Here is a 13,939-nt window from a genome sequence, read left to right on the forward strand (position 1 = left end):
AAGGATTTTTGCGATTTTGTAAATAACATAAAAAATATAAAATAAATAAAATTATTTGTGGTACTATAAAAAAGAATTGGAATTTTAAATTAAATTCAATAAACAGTCACTACATGCTACTTTCAGTATGATTCCAATTGTATGTCTTTTGGAAAAGAAGTCAAATTTAAACACATCAGTTGTTAGAAAGAGGAGGATTAAATCAGTGGTACATAGGGGATTTTTTTGTAGAGTGGTCAGGCTAATATATTTGATATTAAAATAATAGTGTATAAAGAACAGTGAGCATCTGTCAAAACCTCTATAATTCCTTAGCACAGAATAAAAATTATGACATGCAAACTGAAAAGCAATTTATGAGGTCAAAGAACCACTGGATGATATACAGAGTGTGACAAGTGCATTACAACTGTGTCATTGAGAGGACTGGAGAAATAAGATACTGACCTTGGGACACTTGGACGTCAGTGGAGTCTAAATGTAAAGGCAAAATAGCTACATAAAACTAGTCTCTAGCTGATAAAAACTGTTTCACATGGACCTAGAAGTTAACTATTATGAAATAATTACATATAAACAATAAAATTGAACTCTAAGATAGGAGAGAGATATATATGAACCATTGGGTGAAGAGCTACATAAAACAAAACAATACAAAACAAAACAAAAAACGTGGAGGGGACCAGACTATTTCACGGGCTAATGGATTAAAGTTGAAAACATTAGTAAGAACTATTCAGCTTACACATAGATATGGGTGATTATACAAATTATATGTACATATACACAATAGAGTGTACTATGTGTTCACATGAAGATTTGTGTAACATTGCTTTATCTAGCTTAGGGGCCTTAGAAATGATGACAGAGAAGTAACAATGAGAATGTTTGCTGTCAAAAACTTGATTTAAAATATTATTATTTGACAATGGAATGCATGACCCATTGAACAAATGGATAATTCTAAACTAAAAAAATGTATTCACCACAAGCCATTTGTTCATGGCAATGCCAGAAAAATAAAAAAACAATCTAATCCAAAACAAAACAAATAAATAATCACAAAAATCCCCGCATACCTATAATACTGGACAAATTTCAAAAGTATACACGTGGTCTAGAGAGATGGCTCAGCAGTTAAAAGCCCTGGCTGCTCTTGCAAAGATCCTGGGTTTGGTTTCCAGCACCCACATGCTGGATAACAACAGTCTGTAACTCCAGTTCCGGGGGATCTGATTTCCTCTCCTGCCCTCCATGGTGAGTAAGCACTCAATAGTCCCTCCCAGCTGGAAAGCCTACAAATCACTACAATGACCTAGCCAGCAAAATATCCCTAATGATGCAAGAGCAGCACTTTTATCTTGGGGGTAATCAACAGTTGTCTAACTGAACTTAACACTCTGTCAATAGGAGGGCATTCATGCCTTCTATTACGAACCTAGCCAAATAACTGGAGAGGTCATATACCCTAAAGAATAACCTACTACTGCAATTTTCCAAAACCAACCAATATAATTTCTCTCTATATATCTTCTAAATACTTATCCTTATAGTCAAAGATAAATGTAGTTTTCATTCCATATTAAAGAAACTTCTTTTTAAAACAGATGGAGACTATTGCAAACTTCCACAAATGTTCAAAATGTAGAGAATAAAAGACTGAGTTGCCAAGCCCCAGTTGATGCATCTACAATGCAACCCCTATATCGAAGGCTCAGTGAACACTGCAGAAAAGGGTGCAGAAACATAGCAAGAGTCAGAAGGACACCTGCTGCTAGATAGTGTCTTCTAGACATGGCAGGGAAGCTGCACCCATGAAATCTCAACAATATGATTGTTTCAGCAAGACCTGCATAACACCAGTTGACATGCCAATATGGATGTAGAAATTTTATAAGGTCTCACCTCCATAGGAAGAGCTACAGGCAATCAATGAATGCCAAGAGAGGGAGAATCAGTTTTCTCCAAGGATTAGTGCCTTGATAGGTTATCCAGTCCCAGTGGTCATCCCTCAACATGTACATATGAACACCACTGAATGGTTTCATATGTATATGCAACTAATAATTCAAGAAGAGGTCATGAAATTGAAAGGAGAGAGGAAGCTTGGGAAGAGTTGGAGGGAGAGAGGAAGGTTTTAAATAAATATAGTACTCTTATAAGAAACTATATGACTCCAGGGACTGGAGTCATGGCTCAGCAGTTAAGAACACTGGCTGTTCTTGAAGAAAACCTGGGTTCAAATCCCAGCACCCACATGGCACCTAACAACTGTCCATAACTCCAGTTCCAGAGGTTCAGACAGACTCTTCTGTCCTCCACAGGCATTGCACAACACAGGTGCATTTATCTACATGCAGGCAATATACCCATACACATAAAATAAAAATAATTAAAAAATAACAAAATAAAAAAAAAAAACTCTGCCAAGTTCATCACAGAAAAGGAAAGTCTAAGACATGCTAACCGGAGCACGTACAAAGATGGCATTATGAATAAGCTACTAAATAGATTGAAGTTTTTGGGTAAGAATTTGGAATATATAAGTAAACTATATTTTATTGGGTGTTTTAATAATAATTCAGTATTGATCTATTAATTTTGAAACATATGCCATATGTTTACATGAAAATTCTCATGGAAATCTTTGCAATAAATTTTCAAATATAACACTTCTATATTGAAAAGATTTTCAAGAGCAAATAGGGAGCTATAGATTCACAAGTTAATCTATAGTCTAGAATTAGAAAAAAAATATTTGGACTCAATCATCTTTTTTTCCATAATTATTTTATCTCATTGGCACCAAAAACTCTGGGTTTGGTGCTTTAAGCTTCTCAAAAAACTGTACCATCTACTTAGCATAATAAACCTTTATGCTAGATAAACTGGTAACTAAGAATTAGAAAATCTGAGTATTTTAATAACCAAAACCAACAGGAAATCAGGCACAAGCAGCATTGTTTCTGAATCCTAACAAATCTTTAAGTACCAGGTAATGAGTATATTATTTGAACTTCTCTAAATTAGTGAATACCTTTCTATTTTTAAGTTGTATTTATTCTTCAAAAAGGCAAGCAAAATCTAATACCCAAAGTGATCTAGAAGATCCTAAAAATAACCACAATAACAACAAAATTTTAACAAAGGCTTACTTATGGACACACAGATGCAACAGTATTAAGCTGCAAAGCAGAGAAAATGATTTTTATTCCAGACATCACATTGTGATTCAACAAAATGTCATTCATTCACTGTTGTGCTGATTTTTCCAGAAGCTGAACCCATCCCTATGCAATCTTTTCAGAAAGCCTCAGCCATGTTACTAAAATAACTGTAAATTAAATGAATGTTTGAGCTCACAAAACTTATCAACTTAACACAAATTTATTATTTTTTAAACATTTATTTATTGTATGGGGCATGCACATGCCAAGACACAAATGCAAATGTCAGAGGGCAACGTTTCAGAATTCATTCTCTCCTTCCACCATATGGGTTCCAGAAATCCAACTAAAGTTATCAGACTTATCAGCAAGTGCCTTTACCTCCATCTTCCTGGCCCTGCAAATCTATTCTTAATAAATGAAACACTTTAAATGTTCCTCTCTAAGCTTTCCTTTAATATATTCATTATCCAATCATATTTTAATTACATGCTTTCTCTTTTTTATCTTCAAACAGCAACTCTGCCGTTTTAAAGAAGACTGTTAAAGTCTTGGGATTTCTTAACTGCCCTTGTCTCAATCTACATCAAAGGTTTGGGTCTAAAGAAGGAACACAAAATCACCCCGAAAAGAGAGAATAATGGAAGAAATAAAATAGCAGAATCTTCAAATTTATGGTTTACAGCTGAGCTGAAAATGAACGATAACCTTATGGTGATTTTGATGAATTCTCAAAAAGCATTCAGTAAAATTCTAAAAAATTCCTAATAGATATGTCTTTTAAGAAAATTTCTTAAATTTGACATAATATTAAATAAATGTGAAGAACTTTTATAGGAAAACATGAAGCCCTCTGTTATAGTTATAGAAAAATCACCCCTTTTAAGGAAACATTGTAATGTCTCACCTGACACTGTACTCACAGACATGTTTTTGATGATTAAACAATAAAATTCAATGAAAGTCGGTACTATAATAAAAATCATAGCAAATTATAACAATAAATTATTAGTAATAATAATATGGCAGAACTAAACAAAATATAGTAAGATATGGAAACCATTTCCAGAATGTCTACTGTACAACAATTACTTGTGGAATGTAATGTCTGTTTAAGGATGAGATAGACTGGAAGAAAGATCAGAATGATGAATGATCATGATCAGAGAGAAGTGACAAATGACAAGATCAAAAAAATTGTTGCAGTGATCCTAAAATTATATTAGTAACACAGCTGGAAAATGTGCAACAAAAAAAGGAACAAAATTAACATTGATGTTTGATAAATATATTAAATGTGCAAAAGCCTTAGTAAGAAATTATAACTTAAAACCAAACTATGAGGAATGCCATAGTTTATTGATAAGATAAAGACTAATAAAATAAATAAACAATAACAATAAAATTCATTGTTAAAATGAAATAGTTATTCTTACAAAAAACAACTGTTATTTATCCCAATGAAAAAACATGCACTATCTTTGACCTACTAATTCAATTCCTAGGCACATTTTGTACATGTATACAAACAATAATTATGCATCATAGAGTAAATTTGTCAGCAGCACACAAATTCTTCAGGCTTTAAGAAGAAAGATGCTAACTCACCTCAGTATGAATTCTTCACCCTTCTTTAGGGCCAGGGTGATACTTTAAATTCTGGCAATCATATGTTAACAGCAGTGATGCTAACACCTTTTAAGAACATAACTAATGACAAACTATGCTTCTTTTCTCTCTACTCCTAGGTAGAAAGTCAGTTCTCACGTAAATCCAAATAATGAAATAACAAAAACTCAAAATCTTGTTAGAACAATAAAATAAATGGAATCTAGGAAATGAAGCTGTTGTGGAGCTACTCAACTCTCTCTGGATTTAAGAGAGAGAAAAAAGTACACTTTCTGCAGGTTGTATTTTCTGCCATTGTATTTTAGCCTCAGCTAAGGGAATTCCACTCTATGCTCATCATTGTAGTAGTTCTATCTTCATGGAACCCATGGCCCTGAAATAAGGAAACATAACAGGTGCTTTTGCCGGTATTCAAATACAAGTTCATATTCAAAACCAACAGATATTTGACATCTCCAAAAGTCTGAAGAAGATACACAATTCAGATGTTATTCATCTTTTATACTTTGTATTTACTAACCTCCAAAGTAAGAGCCGTCTGTCAATTTCATTTCCTTACTAGATTTCGTGATGACACCAGCAACTCCATGTTGAATAAAATACATTTTTTTCCCCACAGCTCCCTCTCGAATGATATAATCTCCAGGTTGAAAGACCTCAAATTTCAACTTGCTCAGCATGGCCGTCACAAAATTTGGATCCGCATTAGCAAAAAGAGGCATTGTAGCCACCAGTTTCCGACAGTTGAAGTTGACTATCTCCTGAAAATGGAAAAAAGCAAACAGATACTCAGGGGAATATTAATCATATCTGGGAGAAAAGGTCATGTTGACATTTAAAAATATGTATACGGAATAACTAGAGATTGAAAAAATTTTTAAATATATAAATTATAATATACAAATTTCATCAAATGATTAGTTTTGTTTTTCTTTTGTACTAAAGATTTTATTCTCAGTACCAGCTCTCATAGAGGAATGTAATAAATGTTTAATATATGTTAATTTACAATAAAACTCTATTCTATGACTTCCTATTTCTTTCCTATTCTGTATTCAAAATGATAATTTAACTTTGGAATTTTAGTGTGTCTTTTATCTTTTTCTTATGAAAACTGCCAAGTGACATAACTGTTAGGGGCATTGTTGCTGTTTCTGTGCTTTAAGATGCTAAACAATCTTCTGAAGAAGAACCTGGCTGAGAGATGTAGACATTTTCAGTTTTTAAAAATCTTTCACAGTAGAGTAAGGAAAATGCAGAGCAGAAGTTACCAAAAGGTAATTAATTAAATACTGTAAATTAAAGCTGCATATCTTTCAGATGAGAACAATCTTCTTCCCAAAGCCATTCACTTGTTTTCTTTTTTCCTTTTTTAAAATATTTTTATTAATTTTCTGAGAATCCCAGTCTCCACTCGTCAAAGAAGCTTCTTTTGCAACAGAAATTACTACAGAGTTCCAGAGCTGATCACACACAGAGACTGTCTGTGAAGTCCCCATCCCTAAGTGACACATCTACAATGGAACCTTTACACCTAAGGCTAACAGAACATAGTGGAACAAAGGGCAGCGAGAATACTACTGCATCTCTCAACTCTCATCAATGAAATTCCCTTGTGCAACAGAGGGCCATGAACACAAAAAGACATAAATGGTCAAATATGGGAGACAGGCTTGAGCCTAGGGTGAAAGTCTTACTGACAACCCTACAGCAGGCCAGAGGCAATGGCCCGACTGCTGGAGCCACAAGGAAAGCCATGTGACATTTGCTCCCATTGACAGATCATGAGACTGATGCCTAGAGCTTGCCATTCCCTAATCACCACCCTTGGAATTCAAAATTACAACACTTAGATATTGCAACAGTCAGGGTCATGTGGTTTCCAGGAATCCAGGCTCTGTAATCTGAAACCCATTATGCTAATGAGGCATTGTACCCACTATTCTGTGATAGGTTGTTAAGTCTGTTATGCTAATAAGGTATCCTACTTGCTGCACTGTGATAGGATGCTAAACCTGTTATGCTAATGAGGTATCCTACTTGCTGGGCTGTGATTGGACCACTACCCCTATATAAGCTTGTGCCTTCCTGCAATAAAGCAGACCTGTGTCATTGAACCTAGTCTTATGTGTCTGAATGTGGCTCTGCTGACATAGTCTTCTCACCAGCCCTGGGGTCCAGGTCTGGGCAGAAGCAGCTATGACAGGAGGCAGCACAAGGCAAGCAGAAGAGCTCCCTCAGCACTGGTCGAGCAGAAGAGCAGCCTCGATGCCCGTAAGAATGAAGGAGTGGCACCCGTGAGAATGGAGGAGTGGCTGCCATTGGTGGTGACCACAGTAAAAGCGCAGAGAATAAGTCTGCAGAGTGTAAATCCCTGGGCAGGGCTCCTGTAATAAACTTTACCCACCAGGGCTCAGGGACTATTGTGGAATGGCAGCAAAAAACTGTAAGAGCCATGGAGGAGGTGTGCAACCATATGGAAATAGAGTCTTATAGGCTCCTGAGACCTTGCTTATATGAACCATTTTAAGTCTTGAACTGGAAAGAGAGCATCTTTCTGTTTAATTGTCTGCTTGTTTGCTGTCTAATCATAGTGGGAAGAGCTGCATGTTCAATTTCATTGTACAGGTCTGGCCAAGATTAGAAATACTTTTTATTTTTCTCGACTTAGGTATATGGAAAAAACATTATTAATCTTGCCCATTTGGGAATGGGAAATGAAAATTTATTAGAAATTCTTTCATAAAAGAACCTAGCGTCAAAAAAGCTTTCATCAAAGAATATTAATAGAACAGTTTGAGTTGAATTAGTGATCTTGCTCAAGAAGCATGGAAACTGAAGTCATCTCTCCTAAGAGGTAAAGTGAACAAAGTGAAATGGGAATGTTTAAACAGTCTGAGTATTGGAAGGCCTTCTTTGGGGAAATGAGCTGATGCCAGAACTGAAAAAGGCTTCCTTGATCTTGTTTCACAAAACTATCTAATATCATCTTTGCGCTGGTAAAAATTTCTAGGTGCTAGATGAAAAAAATTTGATACATATGCAACAGAATACTACTCAGTCATTAAAATAGGATAGAATCCTATCATTTGTGAACATGAATGGATTTGGAAAAATAAGCTAAGCACAGAAAAATGACACATGATTTCACTGAGATATAACAGTTGACTCCATAGAAGTCGAAAGAGAATAGTGGCTGCTCGAGGCCAGAGGGAGCCAGGAGAAGAGACAGGAAGAAGGTCATCTCAGAGAGCTAAGTTATATTTAGATAGTACTGAAACATTCTGAGCTGCTATTGCACAGTAAATGAGCAACAATAACATACTGTACATTTCTGAAAACTAGAAGAAAGAATTTTGTTGTTTGTACCATAGAGGATAAATGTTTGAAGAAAATATGCATGTTCTCTCTGATTTGAACATTACACAGTATATATATGTACCAAAACATTCTGTGCATTTCTACAACTTTGTTTTTATGTACCTGTTAAAAATAAATTAAGTTTAAAACAATTCCAATGGAAACAGAGAAAACAATATTTAGTATCCACTTGAGAAAAAGAGGATGGATTATTCTCAAGGATACCTTGTGAGTTCCACAGTGCAGTGTTTCCCATAGGGAAACTTTATGGAAAATGATAAAAATTACTAAATTTCAACAGTAATAAGAAACTAAATACAGCAACAAAGATAAGAGAATGTTATTATACGTGGTGCGTGGTTAGCATTAGCCAAATCCAAATAATGCAGTTAACTCTATAATGGCTATATTTATGGCAGTGTTGATCACTTTCAGGTGGCCTTGAAGAGCCAGAGTCCAAGGTATGCATCTCTACAGTGTTCAGCTCCCAGTAAGAACTCAGTAAATGCACATTCATTATTAATAAAAAAGGAAAAGAAAGAAGAAAGGTCGAGGGAAAGCAGCAGGAGAGGAGAGTGGAGGGAAGGGGAAAAAGGAAATAAAGGTTTCAGTTTTGGCTAAAAAATGGTATTTGGAAAGAATGATTTTATTCTTGTTAGGAGATACTAAGTTATCTACTTAAAACTCAGAATTCTTTGTTAAGCAAATGGTATGAGAAACAAGCATAAGTTATGATTTTGTACTGAAATTATTTCTATGAAAATTGGTAGTAAATGGAGTTAAAAGACTATGGAACTATGTCATTAAAATGAAAGGCCAAACTGTACAGGAATTAAAGATTTCATGTGTATCATGAAAGAATAATTTTGTGTAAAAAACTGAAACAGTTTTATTACAAAAAAGCAAGGGTCTCCCTGTAGCCCCAGCTGTCCTGGTACTCACTATGTAGACCAGGCTGTCCTTGCACTCACAGAGATCTGCCTGCCTCTGTCTCCCAAGTGCTGGGACTAAAGGCATGTGCTACTACCCCCAGCAAATAGAAAATATTCTTATCAATGTTCTTCCATTTGAACTGATTGGAATATAGCTGATCTTGATAATAGGTATCCTTTGTATATGTGATAAGAATGATATTTTATTTCTGCAATTCTTCCCTAACATCTGTAACAACTGTTTTTAAATTAAAAAAAAAAAATTAGCAATCCTAAACCAAATGGCATTCTGTACACTTAACAGGTACTACTCATAAGGACCAAACTTATTAAAAATAAGGGAATTCTGAGGAAACTCTTACACCCTAAAGGAGACTGAAGAAATAGGTTGACTGTGTGCAGTGTGGTATTCTGTATGTGATCCAGGGACAAGAGTTTGATTAAAACTCACAGAAACCTGAATAATATTTAGCCTGTCTCAATATTGATCACAGGAGGAGTTTGGCACCTGGAGCATACCAAGTCAGTGATATTGAAAATGAGGAAAGCTGGGCAAGATGTACAGCAATTTGTATTATCTTTGTGCTTTTTTACAAGTGGAATATGATTCTGAAATATTTTACTGAAGATGGAATCACTGCTCTTTACTATGAAAATACATGTGCTGTTTTCTCATGCTATTTAAACACATTTAAAAAATTTTTAAAATTTTTTATGTATTTAATATTTTTTAATCAAATTTAGAATCTCTCCCCTCCCCCCCTCTTCCCCGGCCCCCCCCCCCCGCCGGATTTCAGGTATTCTGTTATATATGTTAAATCCTATTGGGTCAAGCATTTGTATTTAGATGTCTCTCTGTGAAAGTTCATCCACTGCAGTCTAGACAGCCTATCTAGAGTCACTTCCTTAAAGATCTATTCTTCCTCACCCCACAGTAATCATTTGCTAATAGTTCCTTGGCTAACATTGGGGCTTGCTGCCCATTTTCCCCAATCAATGCTGGATTTTTGTCTATCAAGTTGGCATGGGTCTTCTTTTTAACCTATAATGTTTTATTTTCTAAGAAGTTCATGTTTATCAAACCAAAAGTCCATTGTGATTTCAAAGTTTGAAACATATTTTGCTCTATTAACATCATTGAAAGTGAGGGGAAAACAACACCAAAAAATTCCCTCAAAAAATTTTCACTTAAAAGAATATTTTTTATAAATTACAAAATATTAATGCCATTTAGATTTAAATATCTTTTAAGTATCCAGACAGCTAATTAAAATATATTGTTTCACTCTCTAGTTACATTATGTAATAAAAAATTAATTTTAGCATCTGAGAAGGAGATCATTAGTTTTTGTTGATCTTTTGTGAAAGTGAAGGAAAATATCAATGCAGGAATAACATGATTTTGGAATTAATTATACAATATTAAGTATTTACAAGTGAACTCTGTGATTTAATGATGATTATCATGACAGATGTCATGATAAAGGATATTTTGCATATGAAAGAATAATTCAATATAGCTATACTGGCTAAGTAAATGCCAAGAATGTGATTTCTGTAATACTCTTGCATAGAGTATCTCACTGCAAAGTGTTTGAGACTTGACACTTCAGTTTATTCCTCTGAGGAAAAGCTTAGCCAGATCTGAAATTACACAAGAGTAGACAGCCGTCTTTAATACCTAAAGGGTATTTTCTCCTGCTGAGTTCATCCATGTGTTCTTCAGTTTCTAGTAAACCAACCTCAGAGCTTCCCAGTGAGTAAGTTCAAATGCTTTGGTAAATGCTAAAAAATCTTTCCCCTCTAAGATTTTAAGCAGAAATATTTATTATCAAGAAGATTCTAGGTCATAACCCAAGCTGTAAAACTATTCATATTATTTGAAATGTTTCTTACAGATTATGTAAGATATAAATTTTAATGTCAGAAGACTTTGGATCAGCTGTTCAACCAAACTGAACAAGTCATTCAAAACTTTTAAGACATTTGTACCCACATGTATACACACATACACACACACACACACACACACACACACGCCACACACCACACATACACACACACTCTCATGAACACATAACGAGTTTATTGAATAATGTCCTCAGTATGCTTCCACTACTTTGATAACAGTGACTGACCCTGCTAGAGAATCACTCTAAGACTTCACATCATATTTTATTTTTAGAAAAGGGCATAATGTAGCAGTCATGAATGAAGAATTTTGGTGTTTGTTTTTATTTTGACATGTAGCTACTTTCACACAGAAAGTTTTTAATCACAGCTGATTTTGTTATTTTTCTCAGGTATAACCAGGTTCATTTTCTGGCCATAATGCAGAAAGCCTCTGTTTTATGCTATAACATAGTTATAGTGAAGGGTTCACATTTTAAGTAGATACACGTCTTAAAGCTAGAGTATATGGAACTATGCAACTCTAGGACGTTGACAGTAATTCTATGAGGGTTTCTTTGTCCAGTCAATCCACTGGTTCTAACCATCCCAACTTCTATCACTGTACAGTGGTTATTGTGTCCTTCAGACTCATGTTAATGAAACTGCACACAGTCATGCCATTCTTTTGCTTCTTTAACTTTTCTTTCCGCACCTCATCAGCATGTCTCATACATCTGGGTAGGATGACAGTTCATTCATTTTTTATAGGCTACATAAATTTCTTTTTTTTTTTTTACTGTGTTCAGTTTTAAATATTCTACTCTCATGAAAATTAAGTCATTTCCAGTTTTAGACTGATAAAATAAAAACACAATGAGTGTTCTTAGAGGATTATATACTGGTTTACCTGAACATGTGCCATACTGTAATTTCTAATTATTTGATTTAACCAAAATTGTACTTAAATTGTTATATTATTTTTATTTCATTGTAATAAAATGTGAAATTCCAGTTTCTTTATGTGACTGGTAAAATTTGATTTTGATCAATCTTTTATGTTTTAGTATTTGTGCATAGGTAAAAATATGTTTAATTTTTTTCTCTTATTGTGGTTTCAATTTTTATATCTTTGCAAATGTTGCTGTTATGTATATTTTCTTATTTTTTCATCAGGCAAGTGTCTTGTATTACGAAGTGTTAAGAATTTTCCCTTTTCCTCATTCTCCTCCTTCAGAAGTTCTTTTCATGGTTAAGGTTAATTGTGGGGGTGTTCATGAGAATTGTCATCTTTTGTGAGCTGGCTTTTCATATTGTAATTGTTTTGTTGGAAATTACTTTTCTATTTTGTTTAACATTAAAAAAAAAACAGAGAAATTGAAAGAATGTGTTCAGATTGCTTTTAGAAACTGTTACTTTAATTTTAGGATTTTTAAATCAATTATCTGTACTTTGAAATCATGTGTGAAAGAAAGCTCCCAGAAAGAACTCTCGCATCCTGAGCTGAATTTCCTACAAGACTGACCAGCTGATTAATACTTCAATAACTGTGGAGAGTTTGGAATGCTGCAGATTCAGAGCCTATTCACAAATTATCTGGGGACATCTGAACCCAATAAATAGCCACACCTTGTCCTTTCCTCTATTTCTGAATTAACATTTTTGTGACTAATAAAATATAATAACTTAGCAGACTGCCAGGTCCCACACTAATCAAAAGGCTAAGAATGTCATCAGATAGCAACTGAGACCTATAGTAGAAACCTCCCAACACCCAACTTTGCCATGACCTGCCCTACTGAATTTATCCAGCAATGTATTTGTTAAGTTTCTTGATTTGTGATGTTTCTTTGTTCTTTGTTCTATTACTATAAAAAGGTAATGTTACCTCTCAGGGGACCACTGCTTTTGGGCCTGGCCCCACCCTCACCTCCCTCTGCTTCCTGGGCCTGCAGTAACTGCAGGCAGGTCTCTTTACAGGGTAAGTCCATCATGCCCTCTGCACCTTGACTCCCCCAGCCTCATTCACCCTCCCATCTCCCCCGCCAGTCTCTCCTCCTAGTTTGAGTCCTGTCACATTCCTTGACTTGGGGCCCCAGACATCTGGGAAACCACTACTGTTTCCTGATCCTTTTCATCCAGACCAACTCAGTGCCTTCTATGGTCTCCAGGAGCATTGCTTCTGGCCCTGGCCACACCCTCACCTGCCTCTGCTTCCCTGGGTCTGCAGGACCAGCAGGCCTCTCTCTCGGGTAAGTCCATCATGCCCTCCACTTCTTGACTCCCCCAGGCTCATCCCCCCACCCCCAGCCTGGGTCCTGTCACATTCCTTGTCTTGGCGCACCAGACGCCCAGGGAAACACCACTGCTTCCTGATCCTTTGCATCCAGACCAACTCAGGGCCTTGTTGGGTCCCCAGGAGCACTCTGGGCCTGGCCCTGCCCTCACCTCCTTCTCCTTCCCTGGGCCTGCACCACCTGCTGGCCTCTTTCCTGGACACTGGGGCTGACCTTTCCTCTTCCTGATCCTTTGCATCCACAGCAACCCATCTCCTCAGTGCAGTCCCCAGGAGCCCTTGGGGCCATTTCCCGCCCCATCTGCGTTCGCATCCCTGAGTAACATGGCCACCAGCTGCCCTAGAACAGCATCTTTCCTGGGCCTGGCTCCCAGGCCACTCAAACCCCCAAATTCCTGAGGACAAAATCTTTCCTGGAGGGATCCAGACCTTAGGAGAAAGCTTGAGAGCATCTGAACCTCATCTGACTTGGGCTTCTGTGGGAACTCCTGAAGACAAAAGCAATCTGGCCACTCTGATATAAAATCAAAAGAGAGAACCAGAAGTTTAGAGGAACCAGCTTTTCATAACCAAAAAGTAAACCAAAAAGATATATAAAGTTCAAAAAAAAAGCAGAACTAAACTTGAAGGCCCGAGTATCACACAAGAGTCAGAAACTACAAAAG

At 35.9% G+C, this 13,939-nt stretch overlaps 1 protein-coding gene across 1 annotated transcript in view; it reads right to left on the minus strand.

The window, feature by feature from the left end:
• Positions 1 to 13,939, minus strand: part of Hcn1 (hyperpolarization activated cyclic nucleotide gated potassium channel 1) — a 420,581-nt gene that overhangs the window by 52,567 nt on the left and 354,075 nt on the right. The window contains exon 6 of the mRNA XM_008832935.2: positions 5,317 to 5,557. Coding sequence (XP_008831157.1) covers positions 5,317 to 5,557 — 241 coding nt within the window. The remainder of the gene's footprint in view (positions 1 to 5,316; positions 5,558 to 13,939) is intronic.

The sequence above is a fragment of the Nannospalax galili genome, unplaced genomic scaffold (genome assembly GCF_000622305.1).
Source record: "Nannospalax galili isolate Female #2095 unplaced genomic scaffold, S.galili_v1.0 scaffold235, whole genome shotgun sequence".
NCBI lineage: Eukaryota > Metazoa > Chordata > Mammalia > Rodentia > Spalacidae > Nannospalax > Nannospalax galili.